The sequence below is a fragment of the Pristiophorus japonicus genome, chromosome 11 (assembly GCF_044704955.1).
Source record: "Pristiophorus japonicus isolate sPriJap1 chromosome 11, sPriJap1.hap1, whole genome shotgun sequence".
NCBI classification, from domain to species: Eukaryota; Metazoa; Chordata; class Chondrichthyes; family Pristiophoridae; genus Pristiophorus; species Pristiophorus japonicus.
In genome coordinates this window covers 108,782,041-108,797,153 of record NC_091987.1, presented here as the reverse complement: position 1 = coordinate 108,797,153, position 15,113 = coordinate 108,782,041, and the positions used below count along the sequence as shown (strand labels likewise).

The 15,113-nt window shown below is 45.0% G+C and overlaps 1 protein-coding gene across 2 annotated transcripts in view; it reads right to left on the bottom strand.

Annotated features, from left to right (window-relative positions):
• The window catches only part of bace2 (beta-secretase 2), a 77,914-nt gene that overhangs the window by 12,898 nt on the left and 49,903 nt on the right, over nucleotides 1-15,113 (bottom strand). The window contains exons 7-8 of one of the 2 annotated variants that reach the window (XM_070893865.1): nucleotides 4,806-4,955; nucleotides 3,655-3,823 (exon numbers count right to left, since the gene is read on the bottom strand). In XM_070893865.1, coding sequence (XP_070749966.1) covers nucleotides 3,655-3,823; nucleotides 4,806-4,955 — 319 coding nt within the window. The remainder of the gene's footprint in view (nucleotides 1-3,654; nucleotides 3,824-4,805; nucleotides 4,956-15,113) is intronic. The other variant, XM_070893866.1, reaches the window with a different exon arrangement.

Below are 15,113 nucleotides of genomic sequence, written 5' to 3'. Positions count from 1 at the left end.
TTTGAGAGACTGTGGTGCAACAAGGCATTCAGACCAGCCCCGAGCCCCATCCACACGAAACTGAGAACGTACACCAAAGAGCTCATCACTGTCCTGGGCAGCGCCATGGTCAAGGTCACCTACGAGGGCACGGTGCACGAACTGCCACTCTGGATTGTCCCGGGCGATGGCCCCACACTGCTTGGAAGGAGCTGGCTGGACAAAATCCGCTGGAACTGGGATGACATCAGAGAGCTATCACATGTCGATGAGGCCGCATGTACCCAGGTTCTTAACAAATTTCCTTCCCTTTTTGAGCCAGGCATTGGAAACATTTCCGGGGCGAAGGTGCTGATCCACTTGGTCCCAGAGGCACGACCCATTCACCACAAGGCACGAGCGGTACCTCACGTGATGAGGGAGAGTGTGAAAATCGAGCTGGACAGGCTGCAACGTGAGGGCATCATCTCCTCAGTGGAATTCAGCAAGTGGGCCAGCCCGATTGTTCCAGTACTCAAAAGTGATGGCATGGTCAGGATTTGCAGCGATTATAAAGTAACAATTAATCGTTTCTCGCTACAGGACCAATATCCGCTACCTAAGGCAGACGACCTATTTGCGACGCTGACAGGAGGCAAGACATTCACTAAGCTCGAACTGACTTCGGCCTACGCAGGAGCAGGAGGAGTCTTCGAAGGGCCTCACCTGCATCAACACGCACAAGGGACTGTTCATCTACAACAGATGCCAGTTTGGAATTAGATCAGCTGCAGCGATCTTCCAGAGAAACATGGAGAGCCTACTCAAGTCGGTACCACACATGGTGGTCTTTCAGGACAACATTAAAATTCCTTGGGCCTAGCACCTACGTCAAGTAGTATTTAATGGAATACAGATAAATTTGACATTTCTGACAATAGAAAAACACAAATGTAGCAATTTGTTTATTTTTTTTTCTTTGAAAAGTAACGCTGTAAGAAGACACAGTATGTTAGGACTTGGGTACACCAGACCTCACAGCGGTGGGAGTGGTTCTCACCTCTCTTCTGCCCATGTGAATACCAAGCAGAAAAGTTACTTCCCAGAAAAAAAACTGGGGGGGGGGGGACAAAATAAATTGTAATAAATAGAAAAGAAAAACTTTCATTTACACAGTGTCATTCGCAACCTCAGGACGTCCCAAAGCGCTTTATAGTCAATGAAGTACTTTTGAAGTGCAGTCACAGTTGTAATATAACAAATGCAGCAGCCAATTTGCGCACAGCAAGGTCCCACAAACAGCAATTTGCTAATGACCAGATAATGTTTCTTCCCCAGTGATGTTGAGTGAGGGACAAATACCAGCCAAGTCATGAAAAGACTGAATCTGTGCTGCAGCTTCGGCAACTTCTTCAGCAGTGCGGGGTCCTGGAAAGAGATTCACTTATTCTGGAAATGGCGGCCACTCTAGCAGAATTGACGGCTGAGAATCCAAAAAGAGATGATAGAATAACTCAAAGTTAGAAGGGGTAAAGAAAGTGCAGCAGGTTATACCAAAGAACAGTACCATTGGGAATAGTACTTTCAACCTGAAACAGATACAGCACAAGGGAAAAAGAATGATGTACCCAATGGCTCAGTGGGTCAATAGACTCCCTATTGTGGTGCTGAGCCATCCAGACCCAGGCTCAATGACTGGGCACCCGATATCAGCAGGGTTGCTACAATGGCCTCACCACCACCTCTAGTCCGTGGGCTCCTCCAATTCTGACCTCTTGCACACATCTGATTTTAATCACTCCACCATTGGCGGCCATGCCTTCAGCTGCCTGGGCTCTAAACCTCTCTCTGCCTCTTTCTCCTCCGTTAAGACATTCCCCAAAACCTACCTCTGACCAAGTTTTTAGCCATCGTTGTAATATCTCATGTGGCTCGGTGTCAAATTTTGCTTGTTAAATCGCTCCTGTGAAGTGCCTTGCGACATTTTACTATGTTAAATGCGCTATATAAATGCAAGTTGTTATTCAAATCAGTTCCCTATATTTTGCAGCCCTTGTATCTGGAGCCCAGGCACACGGCCTGCTCAAAGGTTGCCACTAAAAGGAGGCCCCTCGCACAGCCATGTATTTTATGCCACCTCAAGGTTTTAATGGTGCTGAGATTGGGAAGCAGAGCTGAACTCCAAAAGGGCATTCATTCCTGCTCCATGCAGCATTAATGTTCGGCAGGCAATGTTCAGGATTGCCACGATCTTATTGAATGGCGGAGCAGGCTCGTGGGGCTAAATGGCCTACTCCTGCTCCTATTTCTTATGTTTTCATATCATCCATCCGATCAACTCTCAATCATTTTACACTCCCCACCCCACCGCCAAAGTTTAAAATTCTACCCACAGTCTTTAAAAGGAACACAAGCTGGGGGAATTTCCTTGGATCTGCTCCCACTCCGCCATTGTAAGTTCCCTGGAAGTGCAGCAGAAACCCCACTTCCAAGTGGGAGCCAGTGTGAGGGAATTAATGGTCTGTGCCTCCTCACAAGACTAAGGCCGGGACATCCTTGGAGTTGCTCCCGTTACTTGGGCAGAAGTGCGGAGGAAACCCTGCAGGAGCACCGAGGGATTTCCCGGCCTAAACCTCGGGATGATGTGACCGCTCTGAGCAAGTGTCAGCTATGGCTCAGTGGGCAGCACACTCACCTCAGAGTCAGAAGGTTGTGGGGGTTCAAGACCCACCCCAGAACTTGAGCAGATAAATCCAGGCTGACACTCCAGTGCAGTGCTGAGGGAGCGCTGCACTGTCGGAGCTGCCGTCTTTCGGATGAGACATTAAACCGAGGCCCCGTTTGCCCTCTCAAGTGGACGTAAAAGATCCCGTGGCACTATTTCGAAGAAGAGCAGAGGAGTTCTCCCTGATGTCCTGGCCAATATTTATCCCTCAATCAACATAACAAAAAAAGATTATCCGGTCATTATCACATTGAGGTTTGTGGGAGCTTGCGCAAGTTGGCTGCCGCGTTTCCCACATTACGACAGTGACTACACTCCAAAGTACTTCATTGGCTGTAAATCGCTTGATGTCTGGTGGTCATGAAAGGTGCTATATAAATGCAAGACTTTCTTTTATTGCCGCTGAACATTGGTCGGGCAAACCTTTTGCCGTTCATAAATCATGTTGAACCATCACTCAGCAGGATAGCTTCACGGATGAAAAAAAAATGACAGAACACCTTTTTGTGAAGGTATTTGTTCCTTTAACAGAATTAATTGGGTGATGTGCAGTTATCACAGTTTGCAAACACATCAGTCCTTTGAGTAACAAGCTTTGTAAGGATATACAATGTTAATGACTCCCTCGCTCCAACATTCTTTACGTACAGCTTCCAGCTACGGCCTCCACAGAGAAGCCACAGGGTACACTGTGCAGCAGAAGGACTTTGCGATGATCAAACAAGTTTTGAGATCTTAAGCCAATTCTTCGAATAACAGCTTGCTTCGCAAAAACAAAGTCCCCAACAAACACCACATTCTTTCACCAAGACCTGGGGTCAAGGCCCTTTCAGCCTCCAAGCTTGGAGGACTGAGCTCGATTGTTGTTTAAGCCTGTGGCTACAATAATGTGATGCCAGGCATATTAAAGCGCTGCACAGTGACGTTCATTCAACAAGAGCACAGCAAACTGACTGGGGACAAAGACCTACCTCCACACGAGCTGGCAGCAAACCCGACTCGTTGCTGCGCCCGGTCAAAGACGACATAGAAGCCTTCCATCACCGTGGCACCCAAGACCAATCCATTGGTGGATGAGGAGATTCCAAATCTATAGCATTCCATCGAGTCCCCAATATCTGCCAAAGGCTGGATGTACAACTGCGCGGCAACATACACGGGTAAGCTTAACACAGACAGATTACTACACAAACTCGGGTGGAGTCCCTGGAATTGAGAAGGTTAAGGGGTGATCTGATCGAAGTTTTCAGGATATTAAGGGGAACAGATAGGGTAGATGGAGGGAAACGGTTATGTCTTTCATCCCTTGTAACCTGTATTACACTACCACCAGAGGGCCTACCTGTAGGGATCCCAGCATCCCTTGGGAGTACGGTACATAAGCAGGCCACCCATGAGGTACCTGCACTCTGGGGTCTTATTAAAAGGAGCTAAGGTCACACTTACTTATTGTTCACAGTACTCAGTTTCATCCTTTATTGTGAACGCATCAAAAACTATTTCCACTGGTTGGGGAATCTAGGACTAGGGAGCATAGTTTAAAAATTAGAGCCAGTCCTTTCAGGAGTGAAATTAGGAAACAACTTCTGCACACAAAGGGTGGTAGATGTTTGGAATTCTCTTCCACAAATGGCAACTGATGCTAGATGAATTGTATATTTTAAAATCGGAGATTGGTAGATTTGTGTTAACCAAAGATATTAAGGGATATGGGGCAAAGGCGGGTATATGAAGTTAGGTCGCAGATCAGCCACAATCTCATTGAATGGAGGAACAGGTTCGATGGGGCTAAATGGCCCACTCCGAGAGCAGACATCCAGAAATACAGAAGTAGCAATACAAAAACAAATTGGTATGCACCATTTTGGACATGACTAGAACACAATGTAGTCAAGCACTTTATAATTATTTAATGCAGTCCCTTTCTCTTCTCACAAGCCAAGCTACCTCTGATTGCAGGCAGTTCTGTGAGCTATATCCAGACATTTGTATTACAAGTATAATGCAGTTCTTACCCACCCTCATTATGAATGTACAAGAAGGGGGATTTGGACTGGATTACAGTCAGATATGATATAGACCCGATCTCTTAAAGATGCCGTTAACTCGGCTCAGGTCTTACCTGTGGCAAGATGGTGATGCGGAAAGACTGGGTAGAATTCTCCCCTCGAAGGTAGATGGAGATTTGGGGGAAGAAGGACCAAGGCGTGGTTCCTTGTGTCCAACAGGCCAGCTGGCTGCCTGCCCAAAATCCATCGACAAATTGCTCAACCTGCCAACAGAATAACCTTGCATCAATTCATTGGAGAAAGAGAGTTTGGCAAATACTGTGCTGTGAAAAGAATTGAAGGCTACAATGTTAATCTTCGGTCAAGGCGGACAAAATCTGTGAAATACGACTGTCCCAGGCCAAAGGAGCTTCAACTCTTCACTCAGCTGCTTTCGCGTGTCAATGGCAGCTTTCTCTCCTGGAGCATGCAATCTGCAGTCTCTCATCTCAGGAGATAAAATTAATTCAGCAAAATCCATGACAATTCAAATAAAATATTAATTGGAAGGATCTATCTCATTGGACCTTTTTCAGTTCAGAGTTACATTCTTCACTAACGCCCAATCTTGAGAGTGAATATTTAGATAAGTCAGGATTTCAAATATTTCTACAACATACGATGTAGGAACATAGGAACAGGAAGAGGCCATTGAGTTCCTTGAGCCTCTTCAATCATTGAATGAAATCTGCGACCTAACTCCATACACCCGCCTTTGAATACCTTTGGTTAACAAAAAGCTATCAATTACAGATTTAAAATTAACAATTGATCTAGCATCAATTGCCATTTGTAGACGAGGTCTCCAAACTTCTACCACCCTTTGTGTAGAAGTGTTTCCCAATTTCACTGCTGAAAGGTCTGGCTCTATTTTTTTTTTAAGACTAATGTCTCTCGTCCTAGAATCCCCAACCAGCAGAAATAATTTCTCTATCTTTATCTACCCTGTCTGTTCTTCTGTATAAAAGGAGCTCATGACAAACGTTCTCGTTTTGCATCAATTATAAATCCTGTAAGTGGACCTTGCACAACCTATAATCGAGTGTACCATTGTACTGCCCAAAAATAACTTGTATTTATATAGCACCCATAATATAAAAAATCATCCCAAGCTGCTTTGCAGAGGCGTAATCAGAAAAAAATGGATGTTGAAGAGAGAAAGATGATGGTATTAGGAAGGGTTCCCAAAAGCCTGGTCGAAAAAGTGGGTTTGAAGGAGGGTCTTAAAGGAGGCTAGGGAAGTGGAAGAACACAAGGGTTGAGGCAGGAAATTCCAGTGTGTGGGGGGCTTGATGGCTGAAGTTATGGCCACTAATGGTGAAGCAAAGGAAAAGGAGATGCAGAAAAGGCTAGAGTCGGAGGACTGGAGAGCTCACAGGGGTAGGTTACACTGATGGGGATGGGTAGGCCATGAAGAAATTTATACACGAGGATGAGAATTTTAATTTGGAAGTGTTGGTGGCTATGGATCCAATTTACAACAACAACTTGCATTTATATAGTACCTTTAACGTAGACCCAAGGCACGTCACAGAAGTATTATAAGACAAAAAATTTGACACCGAGCCACAAAGAGAAATTAGGACAGGTAACTAAAAAAGATTGGTCAGAGAGTTTGGTTTTCATGAGCATCTTGAAGGAGGAAAGAGAGGTAGAGAGGTTTAGGCCCGGAATTCTAGAGCTTGGGGCCAAGGCAACAGAAGGCACGGCCATCAATGGTTGAGTGATTATAATCAGGGATGCTCAAGAGGGCAGAATTAGAGGACATCTCGGGAAGAGATTACAGAGATAGAGGAGTGAGGCCATGGAGGGATTTGAAAACAACAATGAGAATTTTGAAATCGAGGAGTTGCTTATTCGGGAGTCAATGTAGGTCAGCGAGTGGTCATTGTAGGGGTGAGAGGTTAGCAGAACCTGGTGTGGGATAGGATACGGGCAGCAGAGTTTTAGATGAGCTGTGCTAATAGCGAATCGGAAGCTCGTTTTACAGCACACCTGATATTCTTTCCCAGATCTCGCATGCTCCCCATCAACTGCCAAACAACAAACCTTGTGTTATGTCATTCACTGCCTGTGATTTGCAGTTCTGAAGGAATATTTCTAAATATGTTTAAGCTCTTACAGACATTGTTGCAGGTACAAGTGGATAGACATTTCACATTATGCTAATTAGACGACTACTCCGTGAAGGTTGAAAGGTGACATTTGCATAATATGCTAATTAGGCAAACGACAGTTGACCCAGCACTCAACAAAAGGAGCCATTATGCTAACGAGGCAAACATCATGTAAGCAGGTAGCTTCCAGGAATTTAGTACTTTGGGAGATGGTTTAGTGTAAAAGCCAGTGATTGTGCTTCATGCTGGAATTAGATGGGATTAAATGATTAAATGAGAACAGTTTACATTTTGAAAGTCAAACTATGTACTTGCCCCTCTCCGAAAGAGAATCTTTTTTTTTCTTAAAAAAGACACACAAGTGCTGTAAGTGAGGCACATTGGTGCTGGGAACAGGCATTAGCCCTGATAAAGACAAAGCTTTCTCTGTTGTGGCCTAATAATGTGGGTGACAGAGTACTGGAGGAAACTCAATTGCACGATTTTCAATTATAAGCCATATACCCGAGGCACGGTCTAGAACCGAGAATAAACATGGTTACAAGTGTCAAGTTGCAACCAACACATGGGCTGCAGGGAACAGTCAAGTGACAAATACATTAAAAAAAAATCAAAAAAAAGTTAAAACTACAAATGCTGAAAATCTGGTCAGGGAACCAGTCGCCACTATCTGCTCAGAATCCAGTTCCACCCCATCACAGACCTTCCATTTGTGCTTTCCTTCAACCATCCCCTTCCCCTTCTCCCTGGCTCAGTACTTAATTATAAGAACATAAGAAATAGGAGCAGGAGTAGGCCATCCAGCCCCTCGAGCCTGCTCTGCCATTCAATAAGATCATGGCTGATCATCGACCTCAACTCCACTTTCCTGTCCGATCTCCATATTTCTTGATTCCCCTAGACTCCAAAAATCTATCTATCTCAGCCTTGAATATACTCAGAGACTCACTATCCACAGCCCTCTGGGGTAGAGAATTCCAAAGATTCATGACCCTCAGAGAAGAAATTCCTTCTCGTCCCGGTCTTAAATGGCCAACCCCTTATCCTGAGACTGTGCCCCCCCTAGTTCTAGACACACCAGCCAGGGGGAACAACCTCTCAGCATCTACCCCATCAATCTCCCTCAGAATCTGAATTAGAATTATGAACTGTTAAAGCTCTTAAACTTCTTCCAGTTCAGATGAAAGAACATTGACCCGAAACATTCTCTGTTTCTCTCTCCACAGATGCTGCCTGATCTGCTGAGTATTTCAAACATTTTCTGTTATTATTCCACACTATGCAGTCCACTACCTCATCAGTGTCATCCTCATCAGAGGAACAAAGAGAAAATAAAAGCACATGCTTTAAATTTTCACAATTTTCTTTCCTAAATCAGTGTTCTGCATTGAGTTGACTCATAGCACAAATCACAACTTTAGGCGTTGTCAAAACAATTGATAACTGGGGATAGCCTGGAGCATTCTTCCTCTGCCCTTGCTCAGTCTCCTTCACCCCCCTCCCCCCCATTCACCATTAGGAAGGAGGAGGAGCGATGAGGGATCATGCTGAGATTCGGTGGGTGATCGTGGCGGAGGCTCAGCAAATGTTTAGTGCTGAGGTGCGGTGGGAGATCGTGGCGGGGGTGTGGCAAGAGATCGTGGCGGAGGAGCGGCGAGTGTTTTGTGGCGGAGGTGCAGTGAGAAATCGTGGTAGAGGTGTGGCAAATGAGGGTACATGGCCCAGAAGAGCCGAGGGCCCAGGGGTAGCAAGGGCCAGCCCACACTGATATCTGTGCGCACTAGGTCCGTCCAGCAGAGCAGGTCTCCAGTCGTCGTAGTTAACCCTTGCCACTGGCTAAAGGTTTAGCTCTGTCAAGCCTGTGTGGTAGCTGATGTGCAACGGTCACCACACATTAAAAGAATCCACGCACAGGCATCTTCCACCCCCTGGAGTTCAGGACTGGAACATCGAGTCCTTCATTGAAACATCTGTGAACTCATATGGAAGCAAGTCATCCTCGTTCGAGGGACCGTTTATGATAATGATGATTAGGAACATGGTCACAAGTGCTAAGTAAAAAGTAAAACAATTGTACAAATGAATTTTTTTTAAATGAGTTCAGGGAACAGAGGTCACCACAATCAAGGAATTCTACCATTTTGTTGAACAGAGCATTCAGTCTTGGACGAACTCCAATTTCCTCCAGTTCAACATTTGAAGGCATCACCTTCGGCTCTCCACCACAACCATCACACCGCCGCCACCAATTCCATTCCCCTCCCCGGCCACCGTCTATGGTGGAACCAGACGGTTTCCGAAATCAGCACTAAGCGTTCAGCACAGCCTCCATAATCTATTGGGTTTTATTCAAGAGCTCAAATCAGTTTATTGGTTTGTAAACCATTTGCTCACCATTTCAACTTACAAAATAACAGAAAATAGTAAATTTTGATAACCCATGAGGGCACTTGTTGGCACCGCTCCCCTGACTCAGTACTATCAAAGCTTTTCAGAAAGGAGAGTCGATACCTTTTCTAGTTCGAAAACTTTGAGGCCTGTGATTAGTTAAGTGCCAACAGTGTTGTGATTGAATTAGCCATTTGAGCAAAGTAAGGAATTACTCTTACCCCACCCAAAGGCTGCACTGAAGGGAATTTCAACCCTGGAGGAAAAAAATCAAACAACATGAAAGTGAGACATGAAGAAATTAAAAAAGGTCAAACTGCATTGTTACAAGCTTGTAGCAATTAGCGATGGCCAACCCAACGCAAACAGACCAATGCATCCATACCACCAATTCAAATGGCCCTCAAAGAGTAGCAGTCTTTGAGCTCCAGTTAATGGCTACAATTTAATTAAATCCCATTGCCAGTGCTCCATTGGTTTCTCCATACACATATACAAGGCTTATAGAATCAGAAATTTACCGCAGGGATGGAGGCCATTTCGGCACATTGTGTCCGCGCCGGCCGACAAAGAGCTATCCAGCCTAATCCCACTTTCCAGCTCTAGGTCCGTAGCCTGCAGGTTATGGCACTTCAAGTGCATATCGAAGTACTTTTTAAAATGTGGTGAGGGTTTCTGCCTCTACCACCCTTTCAGACAGTGAGTTCCAGACCCCCACCACCCTCTGGGTGAAAATAATTCCCCTCAAATCCACCTACCAATTACTTTAAATATATGCCCCCTAATTTTTGGCCCCTCTGCTCAGGGAAATAGATCCTTCCTATCCACTCTTTCTAGGCCACTCAATGTTATACACCTCAATTAAATCTCTCCTCAGCCTCCTCTATTCAAAGGAAAACAACCCCAGTCTATCCAATCTTTCCTCATTGCTAAAATTCTCCAGTCCAGGCCATAGCCTCGTAAATCTCCTCTGTACCCTCTCTAGCGCAATCACATCTTTCCTGTAATGTGGTGATCAGAACTGCACGCAGTACTCTATTTTGTATATGTTGACTATGGATGTCTTCTATGTGTAGTCACTGAGATTGTGCAAGATGGAGATTTGTTTACCTGATGTACTATCAATAAGGTTCACACTGACATACATGCTGGCACCACTAGAGGGTGCAACTGGTGGAGACCAGGGGTTTCCTGCCCTGGTGGCAGGGCCTGTATAAAAGGCTGCACACCATGCTTGCACAGCACTCTGGAGTTTGGAATAAAGGACCAAGGTCACTACAGTTCAAGTACAACACATTGTCTTGTAGAGTCATTCATAAGTACACTATAGACACAACACTCTAGCTGTGGCCTAACTAGATATATGTATATTTTTTTCCTGCCCCAAGATTAACAGAACATGGTTAAACACTTCTCACTCCAGCAATGCATTGAGATTCAGACCCTGTGACTGGTGACAGCATCTGAACTCGCTGACCTACAAGGATCATACTCTGTGATACCGAGTGCCCTAAGCTGATGACTCGCTTGCAGCTCTTTGAACATCCTATTAGAGGAGGTCAGGTTATTGAACTTGGCAGTTTGAGTGGAGCAGCCGACTGGAAGAAGAAAAAAAAAGCGTCCAACATCAATGAGATGCTGGAAGGATGCCATCTCGGCTGCATTTCAATACTTCTTACTTGCAGTCAGTGTCTGCTGCTGTTTACCCTTTGCCTCACAAGGAATCTACTGCGAACAGTCAGAGGTGGATAAATTAAAGAATTTTTTCACAAAACAAAATGAAATATTGACAACTGCTAGCAACCCAACACTACCTACTCTAATTAGTGACAGCAGCAGTAAATGTCAAGCACTGGCATCTCCAGCCCACATAATACAATTAGTGACACAGGACTATGCTCAACGGAGGCTCTAAACAATGGTCAACTACGCCAATTAATGGAATTACTGTGATGTAGGTGGGACTCAGAGATGGGGCACATGAAATAAGGGACGTAAACTAAACAAGGGGGCAAAAATTAGGGCCATGAACATAAGTACATAAGAAATAGGAGCCAGAGTAGGCCATAAGGCCCCGCGAGTCTGCTCCGCCATTCAATAAGATCACGGCTGATCTGATCATGGACTCAGCTCCACTTTCCCTCCCGCCCGCTCCCCATATCGTTAAAGAAACTGTCTATTTCTATCTTAAATTTATTCAATGTCCCAGCTTCCACAGCTCTCTGAGGCAGCGAATTCCACAGATCCACAACCCTCAGAAGAAATTTCTCCTCATCTCAGTTTTAAATGGGTGGCCCCTTATTCTAAGATCGTGCCCTCTAGGTCTAGTCTCCCCCATCATTGGAAATATCGTCTCTGCATTCACCTCGTCAAGCCCCCTCATAATCTTATACATTTCGATAAGATCACCTCTCATTCTTCTGAACTCCAATGAGTAGAGGCCCAACCTACCCAACCTGTCCTCATAAGTCAACCCCCTCATCCCTGGAATCAACCTAGTGAACCTTCTCTGAACTACTTCTAAAGCAAGTATATCCTTTCGTAAATATGGAAACCAAAACTGCATGCAATATCCCAGGTGTGGCCTCACCAATAGCTTATATAGCTGTACTAAGACTTCCCTGCTTTTATATTCCATCCCCTTTGCAATAAAGGCCAAGATTCCATTGGCCTTCTTGATCACTTGCTGTACCTGCATACTATCCTTTTGTGTTTCATGCACAAGTACCCCCCAAGTCCTGCTGTACTGCAGCACTTGGCAATCTTTCTCAATTTAAATAATAACTTGCTCTTTGATTTTTTTCTGCCAAAGTGCATGACCTCACACTTTCCAACATTATACTCCATCTGCCAAATTTTTGCCTATTCACTTAGCTTGTCTATGACCTTTTGCAGATTTTTTGTGTCCTCCTCACACGTTGCTTTTCCTCCCATCTTTGTATCATCAGAAAACTTGGCTATGTTACACTCAGTCCCTTCTTCCAAGTTGTTAATATCGATTGTAAATAGTTGGGGTCCTAGCACTGATCCCTGCAGCACCCCACTAGTTACTGGTTGCCAACCAGAGAATGAACCATTTATCCCGACTCTCTGTTCTCTGTTAGGTAGCCAATCCTCTATCCATGCTAATATAGTTTGTGCAGTAACCTTTTATGTGGCACCTTGTCAATTGCCTTCTGGAAGTCCAAATGCAGCACATCCACTGGTTCCCCTTTATCCACCCTGTTCGTTACATCCTTAAAGAACTCCAGCAAATTTGTCAAACATGACTTCCCTTTCATAAATCCATGCTGACTCTGCCTGACCGAATTTTGCTTTTCCAAATGTCCTGCTACTGCTTCTTTAATAATGGACTCCAACATTTTCCCAACCACAGATGTTAGGCTAACTGGTCTATAGTTTCCTTCTTTTTGTCTGCCTTCTTTTTTTTTATAAAAGTAGGGGCGTTACATTTGCAGTTTTACAATCTGCTGGGACCTCCCCAGAATCCAGGGAATTTTGGTAAATTACAACCAATGCATCCACAATCCCTGCTGCTACTTCTCTTTAGGATGCAAGTCATCAGGTCCAGGGGATTTATCCGCCTTTAGTTCCATTATCTTACTGAGTACCACCTCCTTAGTGATTGTGATTGTGTTAAGTTCTTCCCCCCCCCCCATAGCCCCTTGACTATCCACTGTCGGAATATTATTAGTGTCCGTTACCGTAAAGACTGTTGCAAAATATTTGTTCAGAGTTTCTGCCATCTCCATGTTCCCCATTACTAATTCCCCGGTCTTGTCCTCTAAGGGACCAACATTTACTTTAGCCACTCTTTTCCTTTTTATATACCTATAGAAACTCTTGCTCTCTGTTTTTATATTTAGCACTGAACAACAGGGGCAAAAATGAGGGTCATGACTGATCCAAGGGAGCAATAAAACTAAAAGTCGCAAGAAAAGTGACAATTGTTTTCTTAAATCTACAAAGGAGATTAAATGAGGTGGACTTGGATCAGTCATATACTCATGCTGTGGGAGTACCCTCACCACATGGACTGCAGCGGTTCAAGGTGGCAGCTCACCACCACCTTCTCATGGGCAATTAGGGATGGGCCTCGCCAGCGTCGCCCACATCCCATGAAAGAAAACAAAAGTGCTATTTAATAATGAGCTATGTTCTTAGAACAAGAGTTAAACACCTTCCTGCTGAAAGTGCAACAAGCACGCGCCCTTAAATTGGTATACAAACGGCAGGTTTTGAAGAAAATATGTCAGATGACTGCAGCTAGGCTAACTATACTAAAATCGGAGTTTGAGGGTTAACTCATCATGGCTATGCTCCTGCAGTGCAGTCTCACGCAATGGAATGGAGGTTGGACTGTCTGTCACGGAGGTCAGCAAGCCCAATTCATGGGGCCATCAATTTTCCTGCTATTAAAGTCCATCACTGGACAATGGGCAGCACCATGAATAAAACCCGCTGACATCTGATCAGCTCTCCTGCCTCGCAAGGCGCTTGGCCAAGACTGCATTTACCTTGTAACGTAATGGCTTGTTGCTGGTAAACTAGCTTAATCTTGGTCATTGCTAAAGACAGGCCTAGTGGCCTGAGCAATAAGAATGTTTGAAACTCACTTTAAAGGCTCATTAAAATGGAGGGGGGCATTTTTTCAAGGGAGGCGGGTTTGGGGTGAAGTGGGGGCAGGGCTCTGAGGTGGGCGGGTAACCCGGGAGGCTTGGTTTTCCACAGGCCCTACAGACTTCAATGGCAGGGCCTGATTTAAATATGAGGCCTGAGGTAGGCCTCAGAAGGTCCTGGGGAGGGATCGGCAATTGTGTTTTTTGTTGGTCAAGACAATCAGCATCTACATATCAAGCTCATCAAATCAACGAGAAAGATAACCAGCACTGTTTGTGCTCGTGTGTAAGACAGGAAGGGGAGGTCACTGGGGGAACGATAGCTGGTGGGTGGCAAGGGTGCCAGTTGTACAGGAGTTATTGTGGTGGGTGGTACGACAACCCCTGTCCAGGGGAGCACACCCACCTGGTCTTTGCCCAGGTCCCAGGCTCCTGTCTGCCCTGGACTGATCATCATTGGTCCCCAGCATGACTGTCTGGAAACATACAAGATAATGAGGGGGTTGGACAGGGTAGATGCAAAGCAGGTTTCCCCTCGTGGGGGAATCTAGAACTAAGGGGCATAGTTTCAGAATAAGGGGTCGCCCATTTCAAATGGAAATGAGGAGGAATTTCTTCTCTCAGAGGGTCGTGAATCTTTGGAATTCTCAGCCCCAGAGAGCTGTGGAAGCTGGGTCTTTGAATATATTTAAGGTGGAGATAGATAGATTTTTGAACGATACGGGAATCAAGGGTTATGGGGAGTGGGCAGGAAAGTGGAGTTAAGGTAGAAGATCAGCCATGATCTTATTGAATGGCGGAGCAGGCTCAAGGGGCCAAATGGCCTCCTCCTGTTCCTATTTTGTATGTTCTTATGTTCTTAGGTCAGTGCAAAAATGGCTGTGGTGCGTGTAATAGTCAGCATGAGTGTTGAAAACAAATTTCCCACTCTCCATCGTGACTGGTGAAGCACAGATGTGGAACGTTTGATCTCAATGAGCTGTTGTGCACACTGCCACTGGCGTGCACCAATACAATTAGACTGGGAGCCAAGGGCAAGGAGAACCAAGTTCTGGAATGAAAGCTTCTTCAGACTGCAGTTGAATTTGAATCTGCTGCTGTTTGAAGAATTTTTTTTGGCTGGAAAGTATGGGGTGGGGGAGGAAGTTAATGTTTTGTACAGGAGTTGCCTTATAAAAGTGAGTTTGTAAGTTAAATGCAGTCCGCACTGCTTATAGAGGGCACATTGGTGTTGACACAATTTGCCCGCTATAAGTGT